We start from the raw sequence: 24,172 nt of genomic DNA, 5'->3' as shown, positions 1-24,172 counted from the left end.
GCTCACCACTACTGTACATGGTAAATTCTGCTTTTGAAACCAGTGCCTGTTAAGTATGAATAGAGTTATAAATAGAGCTCTATAAACATAGAGCTAGGTACTGATGAAACAAACAAAAACCCTAGTTCTAGGCATGAGCTTAGAAATTATTTCAGCCTATGTGTAAACTGGAAAAGGAAGTGACAAAAGGGAGACTGGCAGAGTGGAGGAAGTGAGGGAAGCCGTTGTCAGCACTTTAGAGTGGGAAGGCATCCAATGGCATCAGAAACCCTGCCCTAATTTATCTAGCCCTTTAAGCTGTTGCTTTGATAAGCACAAACTAGAAAAAAAAATGTTTCCAAAAATGGCATGGAAGACCTAGGCGTTCTATGAATTTCATTCCATGAGCTGGATATAAATGAAATAGAAGGTGAGATCATTTCATTTGTTCCAAGGGAGCTATTGCTGTTTTTCACCATTCCCTGGTGTGTTTGGTAAGTATCACCCATATATTGTTTCACCTTTTAGAAGATAAAACAAGACTTGATGTTACTGCAGGTGTGTGTGTGGGGGGGGGGGAGAGTGTCTGGTTTTCTGAGTACAGTGGTACCTCGGGTTAAGAACTTAATTCATTCCGGAGGTCCGTTCTTAACCTGAAACTGTTCTTAACCTGAAGCACCACTTTAGCTAGTGGGCCTCCTGCTGCCGCTGCGCAGCTGCTGCACGATTTCTGTTCTCATCCTGAAGCAAAGGTCTTAATCTGAGGTAATATTTATGGGTTAGCGGAGTCTGTAACCTGAAGTGTATGTAACCCGAGGTACCACTGTATACTTGAAGATCTTGTTCCTTGTGAGGACCAAACAATTGCATTCCTTTCTAATTCAAGTTACCCCATTGGAGCAGCATATTAAATAGTGCCTTGATTTTAGATGGACTATCATTTGGTGACTGTCAAAACCACTTGATATCTGATGGAACTGTATGAATTGCTGCTATTCCAGTGGGATACTCTGCAGGTTACTAACACTATAGGGCTAAACAAATTGAATTAGTTACCAATGTAAACCTACTCATCACCCCACACAGGGCTGATGAACTCCACACACGTCTTGAGTGCATACATCTCTCCATGGGGCAGAAGTACAAGTGTTCATGCAGGATGTGATAACATGTCACAGAAAAACGATGAGCCAAATGTTAGAATTGAAGCTTTGGAGATGATTTAAGTACTGCCTGTTTCGCCATACAGAAGTAGGCATCAGTAGAAATCATTTTGCGTCCAGCTGGCTAGCATCCTACTCCTAAATACATTTCTGTGAAACTTGCTTCCATGTAGGATATCAACCCAGCACTTGGTACTGATAGTTTTGTTACTGTAGCTCCTAGCCCCAAGCTATGTTTTTACACCATCACCCCTGTTCCTTCTTGCCTCCAATTTTGTCAGACTTGCAGAACCACTTTTTTGCTCTCCTCAAAATAGATCTTTCATCTAAGCAGGAACTAACAAATCGACTTGAGTATAAATGTGGACTAAATGTGTCCATTTTTTAAAAGTGCTTGTTTTTGTGTGCTTTATTCTGTTTTGTTTGTTTGTTTGTTTTTGGCTTTATGCTGTGAAGCAATTTGTTCATTGTTTCTGTTGTTGCAGTGGGCATATGGATTGTTAGAGGAGGGGTAATACCTCTGGTGGGGGACATGTCATGCTCTTTCTGGAGTAATTTGCCCACCTTTGGTTCCCAACCTGCATTCAGCTCTCACCTGTGGCTCCTAAAAGCTGTCAGCATGCAACAGCAACCACATCCCAGGAATGGCTTTGTCTGGCTGGCTAAACCAGGTGAGGGTAGCTAATGGGTCTCAGTCCCTCAGTGAGTTAGTGACTTGTCCTGCATGCGAAGACAGGTTCTGGTGGATTGAACAGATGAGAACAATAGTGGGTCCAACAGTCAAGAAGGTGGTTTCTGCATGTACTGTAGTGGGAAGTGAGGAGCAGATAGGGTTCATCAACCTGGGAAGGTAGCTCATCTAGAAGAACTCTGGTCCTAAACTTCTGCTGCCTTATGAGATACCTTCAGGAGAAGAAAAGACTAAGGAGTAAACCCTACACAAATCTGTTCCTAAGATGATTGGATGGCATCTTGTACACCTCCTTCCGGCAACTCCTGCAGCCAAGCTGGTGCCAAACGTATTGCTCTGCTTTCCTTTGGACCAGCGAGGCAGAGAACGGAGCCTTGTTGTATGGGCAGCCCAGAACCTCCATACACATTGCCCAGGCTTGTACCCTGGGAAGGTCACTTTGGTGCTGCTAACACAGCAATTTGACCCCCTCCTCCGGGAGGTGCACACCATTGTCTCTCGAGAAAGACAGATGCCAACAACTGTTGATGCTAGTTGGAGGGACGCACCTATTCCCTTACAACTGAACTTGAAGAATCCCAAACAGAAGGCACATGTGCAAGTTGTCTTTGGTCAGTGGATCCAGACTTGTCTCATTGCACTTCCCAGAAGAGTCCTTTTGATAAGGAATTTACAGTTCACAGATACAGAATAGTTCTTGTAAGTGAGCACTTAATGAGAACAGCTGCCATTCCAAAACATTAACCAACACTTTCCAGAGAAGGTCTATTTTTAGATCTTTGCTGCTATGACTGTTTATATCGTTGGGAATAATGTAGAGATTTGGTGGTGCTTTAAATAAGATGTTTCTTTAAATCAGGGATGGGGCTTAAGGACCTAAGGCATCCAGATATTGCTGGACTACAGCTCCCATCATAAATGACTATTCGTCATCCTGGCTGGGCAAGATGGAGCCACATGTTGCCCATCCCTGACTTAAATGGTTATTTTGAACAACGTGTGCATTTTATAATTTCAATGCTTTGCAATGTCCAAAGGTAGCACCTTTGTATTGTCAGTTTAGCAAACCAGCAGATGTGCAGTGGTCATGTGTGTACACACCTCAGCTATGTTTTCTACTTGGATAGAAACTGGTTTAAGGGACAGCTCATTAAACAGCATTGATCAGGAAGTTACAGATTACCTGGATTGTGGCTAACTTCATGTGCATCAAACACCAGCCCTGGAGATGCTGGAACTGGACTAATAGTGAGCTAGGTGGACCAACAGTCTGACTCAGCAAAAAGCAGCTCCCTGTGTTCTGTCTCATCCCTGATGCTTGCTCATAATCTTACCATTCTCTCTCACCCTCCCCCTATTTGTATTGTCTACCTCTGGTTCTCTCTGTCTGTTGTCTGTCTATTTTCCATGTGCCACTTGGTTTTCTGTCCCCGCTCCCACTTTCCTTCTTGCCCCACTACCCTCTTTTTGTTTTGCTTCACTTATCTTAGGACGTCTCCTCTTGCTCAAGGTCCTGGACTCTCTAAACAGATTCCCTTCTACCAGAGCGCAGTGCATTCAGCAGCGTGATGCTGCCGTCTGTTATGTGGAATGTGGGAAATTTTGGCTTCATGTGGAAACCGGGATTATTTATTTATAATAAAATTTCTAGCCCGCCTTTCCTGCCCGAGTCAACAATATGAAACAAACAAACAAAATCAAAATAATTATATAGCCAGCAATTTAAAAAGTCAAATAAATAACAGCATATCACTAAAACAGCATAAAAAGAGCACAGAGAGCAAACAACAGCTAATGACAGTCAAAAGTTGCTGGAAAATGTAAGTCATTAAATTTTGATGGAGCACAAGTAAAAAGGATCTCTTAGGAACAGATAGAAAAGGCCAAAGTCAAGACATGCCATGATAGATATTTGACGAAGAATGATCTATGCTACAATTCAATCCTAAACTGAAGGCCCATATTCGTACTTCTGAAGCCCATCCCTAATAATAATAATAATAGTAATAATAATAATTTATTTGTACCCCACCCATCTGGCTGGGTTTCCCCAGCCACTCTGGGCAGCTTCCAACAAAGATTAAAAATACATTAAAATGTCACACATTAAAAACTTCCCTAAACATATAGCCGCGTTAACTGATCTTTTAATTTTTCTTATACATTTTTACTCACCCATCTATGCTTAATTAAGTATTCTATGTATATGTTTAAATCTACGTTTGGTTCTTGCTCATATTTATTTAATAATTATATATACAATATATATTTAAAGGATTGATTCATAAATTTGCTGACTTTACCAGAGAACTTACTCTCTCTCTCTCTCTCTCTTCCATTTTTCTAACATTACATTTTGTAGTTTTAATTATTCCCAGGTAATCCAGATCGGCTTTTCCCTGAACCGCTGTTTCCACAGCCTAGGACACTGAGGAGCCATGTGTGATGATGAAGAAACCACAGCCCTTGTTTGTGATAATGGCTCTGGACTTTGCAAAGCTGGATTTGCCGGAGATGATGCTCCAAGGGCTGTTTTTCCATCCATCGTTGGACGACCCCGGCACCAGGTCAGTTTTTATTTTAAGGGGAAATTGTGCCCACAATCAAGAGATGTGGGTCTCCATCTCTACATCTACCACATGCAAGACACTTTTGAAACACAGAACTTCCAAAATAGCATTGCGCATGGGAAACAGGGTTGGGGAAGTGAGGTACCTGCTGTTCAAAGGGGAAAAGTCCCATGGCAAGGCAGGATAAAGAAGGCCACTAAAGCATGGTACATGTGCCCAATGAGATACAGGGTTCTTATTCAACGGAATATGTTGGATTGCTCACCAGCAGTAGCTTCAGAGCATCATTTTTTGCTAGCAAGAACAGTGTTAAAGAGATAACTCTTTATCTGCTCTCTATTATTCCATGTTGCCATGAAGAACCACCTCCTATCCCTGATGTGCTTCTTCCCAGACCCATTTGATTTTTGGTTTAACAAGTCTGTTTGGATTTGAGGAGCTGGAAAAAAGATTGTCAATTTCAGAAGCATCTAGGTTATGATTGGAAACAAAATGCTGGAATAGATAGACCTTTGATCTGATTCTGCAACACAGTTCTTACATTTTTTTAAAGTCCTTAAATTTAATGCTATGTGCATACCGTTACTGAAATACATAAACCATTTTTGGAGCTGCATAAAATTTTGTGGATGTCATGTCAAGCAACATATATGGTTGATCTTATTTTGCAGTGATGCTTATTAGTAGCTTGATTTGTAAGCATAGTTGTTAAGTAATGCCATAGGTCATCAAGAAATTAACAAGCATCTAGTAAAAATATGTACACAATGGAAGAAACTTATAATTGCCTAATTAATGCAGGCCTAAGGAAACAGAATAAGCATTGTCCATTAAATCTGTTTTTTTCCAGTTGTCAGATTTACTTTACTCTTGCTGCAAAGCTTGTTACTTGCATGTTGCTGTTTAGAACTTTTGATTTTAAAAAACTGCTGAATATGTACCACTATTTAACACCCCTCCACAGATACCATGCAATCACTGAATTGATTTTCAGTCCCACAGTTTGATAATTTACCAAGTCAGCAATTTAGATTTAAAGAAAGGAATCCAAAATATTTGACATCAAATAGTATTTTTTAAGGAAACAAAACAAAAAAACCTGGAAGCTAATCAAAGTCTTGGAACTTCTGCATACTAGTCAGTGCCAAAAGAAAGCAGAGACTGAGTAACTGGAGTGTACATTGGCTTTCCATAACAATTGTTTAGGAGTATTTTATTGCTGGGGTGGACTTCTGCCAAAGTTAAGCATTTTAAGTTCCATTGATTTTAATGGTTGTAGTGTAATCCTATTGAATATACAGTAGTGAGATTTCCTTCCAAATAAACATGCATAGGATTGTGAAGTTAGCACTTAATTCTAACAGCTTAAAAGATGCTTCACTTTTATTGTTTCATTCCTGTGGTATTTAGATTTCCAAAGTCCAATGAGCAGGAGATTGAAGATGACACTAAACTTCAAATGCTTACCTTCTAAGACAGCATTTGAAATGGTAAAACAATTTACCATAATCTGAAAATGTTTTAAATTAATTTTAAACACTATTGGATAAGACTTTCCCTGCACTATTGCTTTAAAGTCATTTCAATAAAATAGGAACTAACTCTGCTGAGTAGAACAATGGAGGTGGTTGTGTGAAACTGTTGAAGAAAGAAATAGGAAAAGCATGTAAAACTATTTTTTTCCTACTGACGTTGCAATCCTACGCACACAAATCAAATATCTTTAATACGGCCAATGACCAGCAAGCAATTTATAAAATAAAATATGGCAATATAAGTACTATTGTACTACAGATAACAGTGGAGATATGGCAAAATCACAAAATTGGTACTTATATTTATGACCAGGTTTCGACTTTTAAGGTTTTAAGGATTCAATTCAAATGTCACTACTGTTTATTATCGTTCCTTCGATGTTTGCAATTTGAACTCCGTTGCTGTCATCATTGCTCGTCTTATTCGTGTTGCAATGTAACAGTATTTCGCCACAGGCCTGTTGATTTCGGGGTCTTTGTCAGCTAAGAGGTGTCTGATATAGGTGTTGTCTGTACTACGGGGTATTTTCCTCAGAATCGGCTCGATCAGCTCTTTTCTTGAGTCTCGATGCACACATTCCTGTGAACAGAGGCAGCTTTAAGGGAGAGCAATTGGGCACAGAGCCTTGGGGGTGCCATAAGGGGCACTGCAACTATGATGTAGAAAGGAAGGCAAGGAGGGTGAATTTTGGTGTCGTACAGGATGTTGCTGCTGCAAATAAGCTGCATTGAATCCTGCTGAATTCAGTGGGACTTACTTCTGAGTAGACATGCACTGTTGGTCCTATTATCATTGTTCTATGTTGCAGAAATGACAATAGAAGTGACTCTTGGCAAACATTTGCAATGTGATACTGAATTTGATATGTTCCTTTTGATGGCTTGCTTTTCTAGGGGGTTATGGTAGGGATGGGACAAAAAGATAGCTATGTTGGCGATGAAGCACAGAGCAAACGAGGGATCCTGACCCTGAAGTATCCCATCGAGCATGGGATTATCACTAACTGGGATGACATGGAAAAGGTCAGTAGGTTTTGTTTATTTGTCACTATTTGTGATTATTTTCTGCTTAATAATAATAATAATAATAATTAATAATAATTTATTATTTATACCCCGCCCATCTGGCTGAGTTTCCCCAGCCACTCTGGGCGGCTCCCAATCAAGTGTTAAAAACAATACAGCATTAAATATTAAAAACTTCCCTGAACAGGGCTGCCTTCAGATGTCTTTTAAAGATAGGATAGCTGCTTACAGTCGTACCTTGGGTTAAGTACTTAATTCATTCCGGAGGTCCGTACTTAACCTGAAACTGTTCTTAACCTGAAGCACCACTTTAGCTAATGGGGCCTCCTGCTGCCGCTGCGCCACCGGAGCACGATTTCTGTTCTCATCCTGAAGCAAAGTTCTTAACCTGAAGCACTATTTCTGGGTTAGCGGAGTCTGTAACCTGAAGCGTATGTAACCTGAAGCGTATGTACCCCGAGGTACCACTGTATTTCCTTCACATCTGAAGGGACGGTGTTCCACAGGGTGGGTGCCACTACCAAGAAGGCCCTCTGCCTGGTTCCCTGTAACCTCTCTTCTTGGAGGGAGGGAACCGTCAAAAGGCCCTCGGCGCTGGATCTCAGTGTCTGGGCTGAACGATGGGGGTGGAGACGCTCCTTCAGGTATACAGGAGACGCTCCTTCAGGTATACAGTACCGAGGCCGTTTAGGGCTTTAAAGGTCAGCACCAACACTTTGAACTGGCAAGTAAAAACCACCTAAGGCATATCCAGGGGCAGATGGAAGAGTCCCTTTCTCATGCCCAACCAACCACATGGTAACTGCTTCCATGTGGTTCAATCCCACTCCGCAGGGAAGCATCTGTGAACAATATGGTCTCATGGATGGGGCTGATTGCATGGACCTTTCCCAGCTAATTGGTACTCTCCCCGCTCCCCCCTGCCCCCACCGCCTGCTAAGGTGCTGTGTATATGTGTATATAAAAGCTGCACAACTGCATTATTCACTCATACTTTTGGGTACCATGGGATCACACCACACAGAAATGGTTCCCAGACTGCTGGCTCAGAATTTAAAAAGCTAAATGGCCAGGAGAATAAATGTAAGGGGCCGTTTTTATTCCTCTGTGAGGAAGCAAAGTCTGTAGCAGGGAATAGCCACAAGCACAGACATATTTAATAGAGGTCCAAACTTACTATATTATCTGCTCTGGCCAACTACAATCAAATCGGTTTCTTTACAGGTCTGGCTGGTTATCTTATAGTTCATTGCTTTGCCTGGCTAAACTTAATAGTGGCATATATGCTGGCTGGATCCGCCCCAAAAGGTTCAACTCCTCACACCTGGCAAAGGCTGGCCATTCCCTATTCCTCCGTCCACACACTTGAAGCAACATCACCTGTCTTCCCCACAGAGAATGAGGAATGAATGCTCAATAAACAGTTGGCATCATCTAGTCTCCCCACAAACCTTCTGTCAAGAAATGAGGATGCATGCTCAGGTCATCTGGAAACAGCCTCTGAGTTTCCCTGTGCTTTTCTGTAGAGGAAAGGAAAAACTACACTCTCCATCCTCTAGATGGAAGTATAGCTTTTCCATATACTTCTCACTGTGCTTCATTTCACTGCCTCAGGGAACGCAGTCCTGATTCCCACAAGTACACTAAATCTCAATAATTCACCCTCGCCATTCCTAAAATGTCAGCTTTCTGTGTCACAACATAGGTTTGCAGTTAAGAGGCAGCATCTGAATTGGCTTCTTCACTATGCTCTCTTGAGGCCGTGTCCTTCAGGCTGCCAGCTGTGGCAATCCTGGTACCATGCCGACCCCCTTAAAAGCACAAAGCAAGCGATGAGAGCAGTTGCAGATGCTGTTCCTCTAATAGTCCTTTTGCCAGTTCTCCTCCTTCATCCATCGCCACAAGCAAGGCTAGGGAAGAGCAGGAGCAAAGGACTCACTTTTCATTCACCCCAATCGGATTGGGCCCCAAACACTTACCAATGGCTCCATTGCCAAAGCCTTTTTATTTTAAATATTGTACGCTACTGTGGAATTTCTTTGGTGAAGTGCAGTACTGAAATATTTCAATAAATACATTCCCTATGGAAACATTGGTCTCAACACCAGCGGTAGCCAACATGGTGCCCTCCAGATGTTGCCCACCAACCCCAGCCTGCATGGCCCCAGTCAGGGTGACAATTCCCAACATGGTTTAACAATCCATCCCTCCCCCAGGGAACTCTGGGAATTATAGCTCTGTGAGGAGAACAGAGATCTACCAACAACTCTCAGCACCCTTAACAGCTTCCAGAATTCTTTGAAGGAAGCAATGACTGTTTTAAAGCAGAATCATGTCATTTTACATGTATGGTGCCATACTCAAGAGTAAACACACTGAAATAAAAGAACCTGACAACCTTAAGTCCATTGGTTTCAGTGGGCTTACAGCACAATTTAGTGGATGTAAGCCACAGAAAGGACACATTTATTGCAATGTTTCTATAAATATGTGCATGTTTTTATTGCCATAAGGCATTTGGACATTCCCAGGGAGCTGTGAGAGATGGAATGCATGGGCAATGAAATGAAGCATTCTCCAGCTCATATACTTCAGTTCACAATATTCAAATCTGGGCTGCTCCATTTTCCAGAGTGAGCATTCACTTAGGGTACTAGAGGAGTGTTAATGCATTCACAGCTATTGCACATTTAATGTAGGGGGGGGGGGAGCACAAGAATGGGGCATTATCTTCTTCTGACTTCATAAATGTCTAATGAGGCTGTTCATTTCTCTTGAATGGCATATGGAAGGGAAATCGGTCACATCCCCATCTTACATTTTAATTGTAAGTATTTGAGAATGCCATGGTGGCCTGTGGAGAACAGATCTGATCTCTCTTTGGTGTTCACAAAATCAAAGGAATTAGGGCTTAAATGGAACCTAGTCAGTCATAAAAAGCTTTGTACTATGGGTACGGAAACCTCCCGGTTTGGTATGTAATGCATCACACATGAACCACGCTAGTTTTCCCACTCTTATAAAATCTTAAAGGCTTTGAATTGAACATCCTTGGATGAGGGCACTTAAATTGCAGCAGTCAATGAACAAACAGCTTATTCAAACTGGCAGGTAGGTAGCTGCTGTGAGGGCCTGTACAACCTCAGCGTACAAGCGAAGATTGCTTATTTGAAAGTACCCTTAAATAAGAATCTCCCAGCAAGTGGGAAGATAGCATGTTGTGGAGAAACAAAAGCGAGCATCTCTTCTGTGCTAATTTTCCATATGCATGAGAATTTTAATGAGCTTTTCAGTCATGCAGTTCCCACGTGACACAATTATGTGAGGACGATTATACTGTGTACACTCTTGCACATTTGAATTGGTCCCTAAGTGTGGAAAATGTCTTATTTACTATGACTACGACTCATTTGAGTATATCATTTGGGTCCAGATAAAAGCTTTTATAGGAGAGCCTCTATACTTGGCACTTTGTAGGTTTTTGCTGGAGACCAAGTGTCATTCGTAGATGTGGGGCCTGAGACCAAACAACACCAGCAGTTCTCATAAGAATTGGTTCACTTCATCTGATATAAAATATAAAACAGCACTTGAGACTCGCTGGCTGAGAGTACAACATTGTTAGGGTACTTCCATGATAGATAGCTAAAATTTCTGGTGGAAAGGTATTATAGAATTTCCCTTAAATTTCCCTTAAAACAGAGACCAATGTCTAACTTGTCATTGGCTCAACAGACCAATGGTGTATTTTTGTATAAAACAGATTTTTATGTTCGTGATGTGAGAAGTTCCAGAAATGTAACAAACACATAAAAGAACAGTGTGGTGAAATCCCTCTCCACACAAGGAAACAGAGCAAATTGAGGGAACTTGCATATCTGTGTGACAAACCTAGACAGCTTCTTAAAAAGCAGAGACATCACCTTGCCAACAAAGGTCCATATAGTTAAAGCTATGGTTTTCCCAGTAGTGATGTATGGAAGTGAGAGCTGGACCGTAAAGAAGGCTGATCCCCGAAGAATTGATGCTTTTGAATTATGGTGCTGGAGGAGACTCTTGAGAGTCCCATGGACTGCAAGAAGATCAAACCTCTCCATTCTTAAGGAAATCAGCCCCGAGTGCTCACTGGAAGGACAGATTCTGAAGCTGAGGCTCCAATACTTTGGCCACCTCATGAGAAGAGAAGACTCCCTGGAAAAAAACCTGATGTTGGGAAAGATGGAGGGCACAAGGAGAAGAGGACAACAGAGGACGAGTTGTTTGGATAGTGTTCTCGAAGCTACCAGCATGAGTTTGACCAAACTGCAGAAGGCAGTGGAAGACAGGAGTGCCTGGCATGCTCTGGTCCATGGGATCACGAAGAGTGGGACACGACTAAATCACTAAACAACAACAACAAGCATATCTGTGTAATACGTGGGGTCTAATAAAAGGGATTGGAAACCTCAATTTGCTGTGCTGAAGGGGGTTTGAATGTGGCAGAAATGAATCCCACTCATCCCTATCAGCCTTCACTGTAAGAGAAGATTCTTCTGCGGCAGGGAAGGGAGGAGACGAGACCCCCAGTGTTCCCACTCAAATGCTGGGTAGTCAGCAGAAACCCACAACATGGGGTGTTTCAGGGGTGGAAATGTGCTGACCCTGCTGCCATCCGGTGATGGCAGTGGGCCCAGTCCAGGCCCTTTCGCTGCCTGGGAACTGGCAGAGCAGAAGGGCATTTCTCCTTGCCCTCATGTTCTGTCCTGACTGGCACTAGTAGCAGGGCCATAGAAGTAGAGGTGGGTGTGTCACTCTATCCAGCCTTGCCACTACTGTCCAGGGGTTTGGTTTGACCTCTGACTTAATGATGTATGTATTCATTTTGCTACATTTGCTATTTGAAATGCAAAGATTCATTGGGCAACACTCAACGCACATTGCCTGTATGTTTGCCTTCAACCACCTGTCCCTTAGATTTGGCACCATTCCTTCTATAACGAACTTCGAGTTGCCCCAGAAGAGCACCCTGTCCTCCTGACTGAAGCGCCATTAAACCCCAAGGCTAATCGAGAAAAAATGACCCAGGTAATTATTTGGATGTTGCTTCCCTACTGTGCTAGAAAACTCCAGTTTTAGCAGAGAAACATAAGTGGCTGTGGCTGTCATGCCCCAAAGGGGGGCGGGGCGGTGCAGCTGGGATGGAGTGATGGCAGGGAGGGGCAGGGACGGCTCAGATGCATTCCATCAAGCTCCACCCACTGGTATGGATGACAAGCTGCAGAATATCAATAAATATTTAGGGTTGTGTCAGATGCGAGTGGTGGTTGCTTGTGAGTAACCAGGCAGGACTCCAACCTGTCTTTTACAGGTTTTATTGGTGCAAACTATTTACAATGCAGAACCAACACGTTCATGTCCGTCTTAGTCACTTGAAGAATCCGGGAGTGGCCTCTTCCAGTTTCTCCCCCAACATAAGAACTCAGACACCCCAAATCTCTGCCTCCCCTCCTTGCATTTCACCCCTCTGCTCAAACTGGGTGATGGAAGTTGCGTATCTGCCTCCTGGCCAGCCGGCCTAGGTGAGGCGCTTGGGCTCTTCGCAGCATCTTCGAGTCCTCTCCTCACTTGGCTGGCCCCTTCCCTCTCTGCTCCACTGGAGGTGTGGCTTTCCCCACTGCTGGACGAGGAGCTGCTCCTCAGAAGCGTTGGAGACTCTCTGTATTCCCCTGCCTCCCTCCCCTGTTCTGATGTCAGTCCCCTGACAGGTTGAATGTATGAAAGTATACCAGATGCACAAACAGAATAATAGGATCTTTGTGACCCATTTGCAGTAGACATTTGCAGAGAGTATCTGGAATACTCTCTTAGACTACAGTGCAAACAGATAACCACCGAAACAAGGAGCAGTTATGCATTGCGAATTTCTAAGTTTCTATGTCCTGAGAACAGAGAATTATTTACCTTTCTGCTGCCAAAGTATCAGAAGCAGAGTTTCCCTGCCTTTGTTCTTCCATGCTGCGGAAATGGCTGTGCGGACTCTGCAAAAGAGCAATTTCACAGTTTTGCAGCAAATGATTTCTGATAAGTGGTAGGTCTGTAAGGTCTATTGCTCTTCAGAAGTGGAGAAAGATAATGAAATGCTAGTCATCCACCTTTTCTCAGAGAAGTATACTGCTGAGCTGCTCATTTCGGAGAGTCTGTGAATTAACGAATTTAGAGGCCATTTCAGTTGAGCTGAGTCAGGTTACTGTCAAAAGAAACAGGGATTAAAGCTAGAATAAAAGGGGTTTCACCGCTGTCAGGCTGCAATTAGACAGCAAGCCCAGAATTCTGCATTTAAAAAATCCAGAGGGGAAACCTCATTATTTCAATTTATTACGCTCAATACTGTTAATGAAATTGCATGTCTTGTTTGGTGTAAACCGTCTGGGATCATTTGTCATCTTCATTCAGTTTCCTTCACTAGGGACTTTGAAAGATAGACCTAGGCGTGGTGTGGAATAATGTGAAGATAATTTAATTAGTTGTGTAATTAATCTGTAAAATTCCACCACAGTGGACAGTGAGACAAATAACATACCGTATTTTTCGCACCATAGGGCGCACCGGTCCTTAGGACGCACCTAGTTTTTTGGGGGGAAATAAAGGGGGAAAAAATATTTCCCCACCCCCAGGTGCGCTGCACCAATCCCGAAGCTTGGGGCGTGCAGAGCTCAGCGTGCCCCAAGCTTCTGGGTGCCGGCAAGGTCTCCGCTAGCTGTGGGAGAGCCGCACGGCTTTCCCACAGCTAGCAGAGTGCTGCGCCAATCCCGAAGCTTGGGGCGTGTGGAGCTCAGCTCGCCCCAAGCTTCTGGGTGTCGGCAAGGTCTCCGCTAGCTGTGGGAGAGCCGCGCGGCTTTCCCACAGCTAGCGGAGTGCTGCGCCAATCCCGAAGCTTGGGGTGTGCGGAGCTCAGCGCGCCCCAAGCTTCTGGGTGCCGGCAAGGTCTCCGCTAGCCGTGGGAGAGCCGCGCGGCTTTCCCACAGCTAGCAGAGTGCTGCGCCAATCCCGAAGCTTGGGGAGTGCGGAGCTCAGCGCGCCCCAAGCTTCTGGGTGCCGGCAAGGTGGGAGAGACGCGCTGTGCCTCCCCGCTGTCCCCGGAGCTTGCGGGGCAGGCAGCGGGGAGAAGCGCTCTTCTCCTCACCGCCTGCCTTCAGACCAGGTCCGGGAACAGCGGGAAGACGCGCTGCGCCTCCCCGCTGTCCCTGGAGCTTGCGGAGCAGGCAGCAGGGAGAAGCGCTCTTCTCCCCGCCGCCAGCCTTCAGATCAGGTCCGGGGACAGCGGGATGGCGGCGTTCCGCCTCCCCGCTGTCCCCCGACCTTGTGGGGCTGGCGCTGGGGTTCTCCTGAAGTCTGGAGAGCGAGAGGGGTCGGTGCGTACCGACCCCTCTCACTCTCCAGGCTTCAGCGAAAGCCTGCATTCGCTTCATAGGACGCACACACATTTCCCCTTCATTTTTGGAGGGGGAAAAGTGCGTCCTATGGAGCGAAAAATACGGTAGGCTTTGTTGGAAGCCAAACTGCAGTGGAACTGTAGCAGCGCTGCATGCGACAAACATCGGATGGAATGGAAATCATTGTCCTCCTATACCTTTATTCTCATATGTCCACCACTGCAAGTATGATTTATCTTGGATACTATAGCTCCTGTGCACAATTTGGAACCAAGCATATAATGCTGCTAGGAAAATTGGGTATCTTAAAACCAGATTTTAATAGCATTGTAGCATTCTCTTTCTATGCTTAGAGATCCTAAGACCCTCTCATTTGCCACCTACAGATCATGTTTGAAACTTTCAATGTGCCTGCAATGTATGTGGCCATTCAAGCGGTTCTTTCTCTCTATGCATCTGGCCGAACTACTGGTGAGTTTGAAATTGATGTCACCATCTTTAAGAAAAGAAGGTTTCCTCACATATATGTATCTTGATACACTGGCCCCTATTTTTCCTTACCAGGCTATTATGAGAAAACCAGATCTTCTGATAAGCCCCTACCATACTGAATTAACATAGGGAAAGAAAAGAGAGAGAATTGGGAACACTCAATCTCCAGCCAATAATTGCATGTGACCAATCAGAACTGCTGTTTTGTATAGTTAAACTCTTCCCTTCTCCAATCAAAAAATCAAAGTGGTTGGAAGCCAGCCACTCATATACTCCCTGCCCCCCACCGGCCCGCTGGTGTGCACAGGAAGAAAAACCCTTTTATCCCTGATAATGTTCCTGAAGCAATTGCTGTCCCCCTACAAAATAATAGCTGCATATTTAACTGTAGCCTGTTTTCTAATTGCATTGGATATGACCTATTTTTTCCAGCAAGCTTTATAAAATACATTCAAATGCCGAATGAAAACTTGCTTAACTATGCACCAAAAAGATGGAGAAGGAAAGCGCCTACACCGTGACTGTATGGTGGGTTAGTTACTAAATTACACATAGTGAAAATTATGCTCCTGGCTTTGAGTTAAAGTATCTTATATTTGCTATAAATTCCTGGCAACTGCCCCACGAATGGGAAACACATGGCCACCACCCTGTCTGGGTACATGGCAACCCTACCAACCAGGGCTGTGACTTGTTGGCTAACTTCACCAATCCAGGGTGCCTCTCCAGACAACCTATTTATTGAGCACTCATCAAGATCTGTGTGCACAAAACTTACTCAGTGTTTAGATCATGGGTAGGCAAACTAAGGCCCAGGGGCCGGATCTGGCCCAATCACCTTCTAAATCCGGCCTCCAGATGGTCCAGGAATCAGCATGTTTTTACATGAGTAGAATGCGTGCTTTTATTTAAAATGCATCTCTGGGTTATTTGTGGGGCATAGGAATTTGTTCATTCTCCCCCAATATAGTCCGGCCCCCCACAAGGTCTGCTGAAAATGTTTGCTGACCCCTGGTTTAGATTATACCCAATATTTCTTGAGCATTCATCCTCCAGTCATCTTGATTTGCTTGCAGAGCATTTATACCTCTTCTTGTTAGTCAGGCATTCATCCCACACTTTTCAGTGCATTTCTCCATGACTTTCCCAAGCCACAAAAAGTCCTCTATTTTAAAGTGGGTTTGTTTTGCTAGAGCAATGGGGTGCTTTAATCCATTTTAAACGGTGGAAACCTGAAGTTCCAGCTTGTGTCTGAATTCCTCCCGCAAAATACTGACAGTCTGGAGGTGCCCATTAAATAGGGTTGTCAACTAGCCAGAAAAAAAATCCAGCTCAAAAATTCAGAGTTTTTAGTGGCTATAGCTTTTGAGTTTATTAGGGCAGTCTGTGACTGTCTCACACCTAGTTCAGGGAGAGTCCACGAGTTCTCTGTGGAAGGGGGTCCACAGGTGGGCCTTTTTGCAGCAATATACGTTACCTTGTAGATAGCTGCTGTTTTATTGTTCCATTAAAAAAGCCCTGCACATTTTAGTGGCAAATCTGTATGTTTATACATCAGCATTTTGATATTCTTTGCAAATTGTTTGGGATCCTATTTTTTTTGGTGAAAGGCTATAGAAATGTAAGAAGATCATTATCATTAGCATCTGTTTCAGAGAGAACAATGCCATGCAATTTCTGACTCTTTCATGAAGGCAATTTCTTCTTTGTATAGGCCAGCAATTTCCCTCTGAGTTCCACTCAGCATGGAGACAATAGGGATTATCATTTGCAGTCTCTCCTTTCAATCCCAGTTGTTGTCAAAGGGTTTAATTTAGCAGAAAGAGTGGGGCAGGGCAAGGTCTACAGAGAAGAATGCTGACGCTTCTAATTTTCTTTCTCTCTCTTAGGGATAGTTCTGGACTCAGGGGACGGTGTCACACATAACGTACCTATCTATGAAGGTTATGCCCTGCCACATGCCATCATGAGACTGGATCTGGCTGGAAGAGATCTCACTGACTATCTCATGAAAATTCTTACAGAGAGGGGATACTCTTTTGTTACTACAGGTAATCAGTGCTTTTCTTACAGATCAAGGGAGGAATATAGTGTTGTGCAAAGGCAATTGTTTCACCATTTCAGGGATACATGAGGAGGGGGAAGCCCCTTTGCAAAAGCAGAAGTCTTTCTGCAGGGCTTCTGCTAATGGGATTCATTATTTCAATTCCACCTCCTGTTTACTTCTGATAATGCTGTCTTATTCTGCCACATCATGGATGCTTTAGCTGAGATTTCTGCATTGCAGGGGGTTGGACTAGATGGCCCTTGGGTCCCTTCCAACTCTTAAGATTCTATATTCTGTTATCATATTGGATAAATAAGTACCATATGTTATTTCTCTCTTCAAAAAATGGCTTGATCATTATCAACATGATGTTATTGAAGAACCACCTAGCATCGAGGCATGAATTATGTTCTTTGATTTTCTGATTTTCTAATTCTTTTTTTAAAAATCAAAGTTTTCTTTATGCTCCCCACTTCCACCCCAAATATACAAAAATATAAAAGCAGTCAATAAAATAAAAAGAAAGAAAAAGACAAAATCTAGACACAAGAAAGATTTAACAGCAACCTGCTAAGCACACTCTTTCGCACCTCACCCCATGATAGTTCAAGGTTATGTGGCAGTTGTGGAAAAGGTGAAATACATGCTAAGGATTATTAGGACGGGAACTGAAAATAAGTTTGCCATCATCACCATGCCATTAAACAAACCTATTGTATGCCTGCATTTGGAATTACTTTTCACAGTTTGCAGCCTCTAAAAGGATATTGTGGAGCTGGGAAAGGTTCAGAAAAGGGCTACTAAAATGGCCAAAGGACTGTAATACTTCCATTGTGTTGAAAAGTTACACCAGTTGTGGCTTTTTACTTTACAGGAAGGGGGAGTAAGGGGGAACATGACTGAGGTACATAAAAATAAGCAATGTGGGAAGATTCAGCATGCACAAAAGGAAAGTATGACTTAACACTGTGCATAGTTACACTGTGGAAATTTCTTCCACAAGATGTAATGATGGCTGTCAACTTGGATGACTTTAAAAGACGATTAGACCAATTCATGGAAGATAAGGCTATCAATGGTTACCATCCACAATGGCTATTCTTCATCCACTGTCAGAGTCAGTATGCTTCTCTAGATCAGGTTGAGATCACAAATGGGTGCAGTACTCAGGTACTGCTTGCAGGCTTGTTGGTCACTATGGGAACAGAAGGCTTGATTAGATGGGCCTTGGTCTAATCCAGGACTTTTCTTATGGTGAGAGCGAATACAGCTTGCTGAACTGTCAAGTCTTCAGCCAGGGGCATGGAGTAAGAAGAGAAAAGGCCTATAAACTATGTCAAATGTTTAAGACTGCAATACCCAATTAATTTTAATAAGCAGTAAACTTCCAACACTGTGCCGTCTAATGTGCAAAAATGAAATACAAGTGTCGTTAGAATGAAGGTCAGCCCAACATCAAGATCTTACTGCCAGCTCCTGCCATTGATTTCTTCATTGCATGATCCATCCAGGATCTCTCTCTGTCCTGGTGTACTGCTGGATTTTCTTACAAAAGAAGAGTTCATAAATCAAGCATAGGTGTGGGGCACCTTTTTGAGCCTGGGGGCCTCAGTCCTTTGTAGGCAACCTTTCAGGAACCAGAGGAAAAATGGGTAGTATGCTATGTTTGAGCTACATAAAAGGCAAAGCTTTCTATACCCACACATGTCTCCATTTCCCATCCTGGCAAGCATGAGGCAATACCACAGTTCAGTGACATGTTCAAGTCAGACAGAAGCACTTGAGGAGGGATTGCACTATAGCTGGTTGAAGACTTGGCCAGGAGAAGGGAGGTGGTCTATGGGTGGGCAAAGTCTGGAGAGAGTTTCAAGAGCTGGACAGAAAGGCTTGGAGAGCCGCAATTGGCCCCAGACCTGAGGTTCCCCACTCATAGTATACCAGTAGCTTTCTGGCTTCATTAGGGATAACATCTGTCCCTTATGAGACACCAGAATATTAAAGTGGACCCTTTACTGAGCTGACCAACTTTTCAAAATGACTTCTGTGATTTCTTTCATCTGACGGGAAGAAATCAAATGAACGATTTGTGCTGTTTTCATGTGAAAATAAGAATCTTTTCTCAGCCTTTACTAGGAGTATTTCATTTGTTTTATAATGCGTAAAAGGCTAAAAGAAAGCAGATGGGAACTTAAGAATTAAAAAGCTTGCTATCCTATATTAAGGTTCTTAAAGAAGAGTCCTAATACTCACACAGGTAGGGATCACCTATGTAGGTTCAGCACATAGCAACCTTTGATGGTTAAAGGAGGTGACAGAGGAAAGGGAGAACCGTATACCAAATTTATAGCCCAGGGGCTCAGCTAGATTAGTAAAGAAAAAACGATTTATATGTGTTGAATGTGTCACCAGATGGCGACGTGGAGCCCCGTTTTTCTCTACCTGTTTTCCCTGTTTAAATTTACAACACTTTAAACTGATGTGTCTAGATCCAACCCAGGTGGCTTTTAAGTCAGCATGCTCTACCAGTCAGCTGACTTTTACATAAGGAAGGCACTCTTAACACCTTTCAGAGCCTAAAGATTAGGCTGGAAAGGTGCTAATTAAAAAGGAAGTTGTTCAGGCTAACCCTGGTAGACATGACATTTCGAAGGGATTTTCAAATCGTGTGCTTTAAAGTGGCAGCAGTTATATCCTTCGTTCTCCTTGGAGAAATGGAGGCTGGCTCTTTGTTAAGAAAGCTGTAGCTCTTAAAAAAGACATACCTTGAAAGGACAAAGCTGTATCCCAAATGTTTTCTTGGGGGTTTCTCTGTTCTGCCTGTGCGGCAGGGCCAAGGAAGACCGATTTTCCATCCTGGGAAGGACTGTGGTTATAAGGATTCTGATCAGTAACCCAAGAACCCTCTGCTATCGTCTTACACCTCACTGCTTGATGTTTGCAGCCGAGCGTGAGATTGTGCGAGATATCAAAGAGAAGCTCTGCTACGTGGCTCTCGACTTTGAGAACGAAATGGCCACTGCTGCATCCTCCTCTTCTCTGGAGAAGAGCTACGAACTCCCCGATGGTCAAGTCATCACTATTGGCAATGAACGGTTTCGATGCCCTGAAACTCTCTTCCAGCCATCGTTCATAGGTGGGTCTGCACTTGTTTCCCGTGGCTGTGGTTAACAGGCGAAGAAAACATGTTATTGTACTGCTATACTGGAGATGTTACTGTCATGACCATATTTGCTATGTGAACAAAAAAAGTAAAGATGAGAGAAAATGCTGTTGCATCTAATTTCATTTGGCACGAGCACTTGTAGATTAATCCGGTTGACAAAATGGACTGAGTAGTTGGTATACATGGGAAGAGGTACCCTGGAAGACAGAGCAATCTAACAAGAATTTGCTTCATATAAGACTTAAAACAATGTTTACCCCTAAATACTAAATACCGTCATATCTCAGGTTACAGACTCTTAGGGTTGCGTGATTTCTGGTTGCGCACTGCGCCGAACCCGGAAGTACCGGAACTGGTTACTTCCAGGTTTCGGCACTCGCACATGCGCAGAAGCGCCGAATCGCAACCTGTGCATGCGCAGATGCGGCGCTGCGAGTTGTGAACGTGCTTCCCGCACGATCATGTTCTCAACCCAAGCGTCCACTGCACGTTTATTGGCATCAGATTTAAGGAGTGTATATGGGGACTTCTCACTGTTTTCTTTTAAAAAAATACATTCATTACCAGGAAAGGATCACGCTCGTGTGTATCTTAAAGGGAAAGATGTGTTTGTGTGTGAAAATGGATGTTTCACATTAGGTTAACATTGCAGATTTAAAACTTTGGATAATATGCCTTATGCAACCTTAAACTTCTGATGGCAAACAAACTGGTTTAGGGAAAAGCATCCGTTACACAAAGGACTCATTGGCACTTATATTATGCCCCACACTTTCTAGGCACACATACATACGGATGGCATGGGGTCCTTATACAAGATTAATTAATATCAAAATAGGGCTCTGGTGGATAAATATAAAGCTTCTGTTGTTTGCGTAATCTAGATTGCTGTTACCCTCCAACTGAGCACCTGGACCAGCCACCTAAAAATATTTTCACTATCATGTCCCGCCCTACTGATCAAAAATAATGGGAAAGATCTAAAATCAGCCTCTCTTTATTTTGTATCACATTTTCGCACTCTTTTAAAAAAGTGAGAGTGGCTTGCTTAGAAATATGTGATCAATTAATCCTCGTAATTTCATTTCGGTCCAGGGATGGAGTCTGCCGGTGTCCATGAAACAACCTATAACAGCATAATGAAATGTGATATTGACATCCGTAAAGATCTTTATGCTAATAATGTGCTTTCTGGAGGGACCACCATGTACCCTGGCATTGGGGACCGTATGCAGAAGGAGATTACCGCTTTGGCTCCAAGTACAATGAAAATCAAGGTCAATGTTACATCTAACATCAATCTAAGAGGCCATGAATAGGCCAGAGCATGTGATTTCTAGAGGGGGGGAAAGATGAGAAGCTAGAACACAAGAGATCTATGTCCAGATTTTATGTGGCTTTTGTTCAAAGCCACCTGATTGCTCTTCCTCACTTTAATCGGAGTATAGGTCTGTCAGTGGCTATATACACCACGCTAACAATTAAGTCTCTAACTGAATATAGCTATTTCCATTGTGACCTGCTTTTGAGATACTTGGGGGGTGTTTTGGAAGATGCTAGGCTGAATGGATAAGAACATAAGAAGAGCCCTGCTAAATCAGGCCAAGTTCCATCTAGTCCAGCATTCTGTCCTCCCAGTGGCCAACCAGATGCTATGGGAAGTCCATAAGCAAGACCCAAGTACAGCAGCACCCTCCTCACTTGCAATTTCTAGCAACTGATATATAGAGGCATAATGTCGCCAACAGGGTGGGGGAGGATAGCCATCATGGCTGGTAGCCATTCATAGCCTTATCCTCCTTGAATTCATCTAATTGGCTTAGTTGCAAATTTGTCATAAAGCAGAGGATTATATATAATTTTATGGTTTTATTGATTTACAATTGACCTGACTTGCATACCACTTTGTAGCTATCGTAGTCACACAACCAAGAGCTTGTATTGCTTGCATATTCCAGAATGAGAATAATAGGGATTAGAAGACATGATGACTAAAATGAGAATGATTGTCACCTAATTTGTATGTTCCCTTCTTCATCCCCTTCCTTCTTCTAGATGATTGCACCTCCAGAACGTAAATATTCTGTCTGGATTGGGGGATCCATATTGGCTTCTCTTTCGACCTTCCAGCAAATGTGGATCAGCAAAGATGAATATGAGGAATCTGGTCCCTCCATTGTTCATCGCAAATGCTTTTGAATATGCTAAATGTTACCTTGTGGTGTTTCTCTACCAAATTTCTCTGGAAATTTAGTTTAAGCTTTCCCTCACTGCCTAGTCTGAAAACACAATAAAGGTGATGTTAACTGAACAGATTTTGTCATTTCTGGATGTCTCAAATACGTACACCCCATATTATGTACACCCCATATTTTCCATTCAAATGACAAGGATCCTTAGAAAATCCTTCATTGGTTATTAAAGAAGTTATTGCAGTTAGGAAGCTTCCTAACACTGCTCACCACGGGATGTAATACTTCATGCTTTGAAATAAGATGTTCAATGTCATATGCAATATCCAATGAGCTCTGTATGGCTTTAATATGAACATTTTATCCTCACAAGAACCCAATGACTTAAGCAGACTGATTTGCCCAAGGCTACCAAGTCAACTTCATTGCTAGGTAGAGTTTTGAAATAGCATTTGTCACATCTAAAATCATGCTAGCTACTATTAGTTTTCTACTTTTTTAAAGAGCAGTTGGTAAAATCCTGCTACTAAGATTAACAGGACTTTGTCATTTGATGAATTGTAGCCACTCATTAATTAATTACCCATTGGCATTGTGATAATAACAGCATGGGATTTACCCCCCTCCATTTAATACAAGTTTCTCTTGGTGGAGTTGCTGTAATATAATGGAATGTTTGCAAACATTCCAACTTCTGAAGACTTGGCAATCCTATGTCATAACCAGTGCATCATCTGTAACATACGGTAAGTGAAATGCCAATTTAGTTAGAGCAGCCTTCCCCAACCTCGTGCCCAAGGCTGGTGCTTTCATGAGGTAAAACAAAGCAATTTGCCTCAGGTGGCAGATCCAACCCTCTCCTCATCTCCACCATTGTGCTGCTGCCAGCCCGGCTCCTCTTCTGCCAACCCCACTGTGACTTTGCCCATGCTGCTGCCACCTCAGTGCCCTCGCTCTCACCACTAATGCTGTGCCCTTGCCACTGCATCGTGGCAGCAGCACAGGCGCAGCTGTGGGTGCAGTTGTGGCAGGGCTGGCGGCAGTGCGGATGCAATGGTGGGGACAGGGAAAGGCTCAGATCTGGTGGTGGCGGTGGCAGGGGCGCATCTTGCCTATTGAGGCAAAACATCCCAGGCCTCCCTCCCCCCCCCGACTACAATTCTCATCAGTGTGGCCTATGATCAGGGATGATGGGAGTTGCCATCTGAAATGGAGTGAACCAGGTTGGGGAAGGTTGGGATAGGGAAATCTATTATAGATGGTGACTGGTGTCCACTGCAGCTAGCAGGGCAAAAGGCAGGGAGATGAACAGTCCGGGGAGCCAGAGAAACTCTCAGGCAGAGCCAATTCATTCTAGTTTTGTCCCCATCCTTCTCCTCCCTGCTGAGTTCTGCGAGGGCAACAATGGGCCGAAGGAAGAGGAAGCTGACAGGCCGTGCAACCCCCTGGACTGGTTATAAGTAAGAAGGCAGGTGTGTGTGGGGGGGTGCTAACTGAAGGCAGACTGAGGTTGGTGTAGCACTGCTCCATGCGCCTGAATTGAGCTGCCTCCTTCTTAGTGAGAGGAGTCTGACCGATGTGCTGCTCCCTGGAAGTGAAGAGCCAGGAGCGCTTTGGAATCGTGGAGCCCAAGGCCAAAGACCAACTATTTTGGCCTGGTGGTTTCACACATCAGGATTGCAACCTCCATCTGTAGAGTAGTTATGTGACTCCATGTTTGGATACAAGCATTTAACAGGATTTAACGCTGAACAAAGACCTATTGCTTCCTTCAACTTCAGGCACACATTTAATGATGACTAGTTCCTGTGTGAATAGCATGCTTGTGTGTAAAGCATCTGACTGAATGGTGAATGTTGCCATCCAGGGAGCTTCGTGGCTGGGCAGACATTAGAACTTGGG

The 24,172-nt window shown here is 43.5% G+C and overlaps 1 protein-coding gene across 6 annotated transcripts; it reads left to right on the top strand.

Annotated features, from left to right (window-relative positions):
• The first annotated feature begins 115 nt into the window (after positions 1–115).
• LOC310676215 (actin, alpha cardiac muscle 1-like) lies at positions 116–22,389 on the top strand. Of its 6 annotated transcripts, none has more exons than XM_083437872.1 (9): positions 154–473; positions 4,253–4,400; positions 6,833–6,961; positions 11,918–12,028; positions 14,763–14,847; positions 16,758–16,919; positions 19,857–20,048; positions 21,174–21,355; positions 22,134–22,389. In XM_083437872.1, exons 2-9 carry the CDS (start codon positions 4,272–4,274, stop codon positions 22,275–22,277), a joined length of 1,134 nt encoding a protein of 377 aa, XP_083293998.1. In that variant the 5' UTR covers positions 154–473; positions 4,253–4,271; the 3' UTR covers positions 22,278–22,389. The 6 variants fall into 6 exon arrangements, with proteins under 6 accessions (XP_083294000.1, XP_083293998.1, XP_083293996.1 ...); XM_083437870.1 differs by having other exon boundaries at positions 177–473; positions 4,196–4,400; XM_083437871.1 differs by having other exon boundaries at positions 247–473; positions 4,212–4,400.
• The last annotated feature ends 1,783 nt before the right edge of the window (positions 22,390–24,172 follow it).

This window comes from Podarcis tiliguerta, assembly GCF_965153285.1.
Source record: "Podarcis tiliguerta genome assembly, chromosome: 1".
Taxonomy (NCBI): Eukaryota; Metazoa; Chordata; class Lepidosauria; order Squamata; family Lacertidae; genus Podarcis; species Podarcis tiliguerta.
Note: the sequence above shows the minus strand (reverse complement) of the source record. Positions and strands in the feature narration are given on the sequence as shown.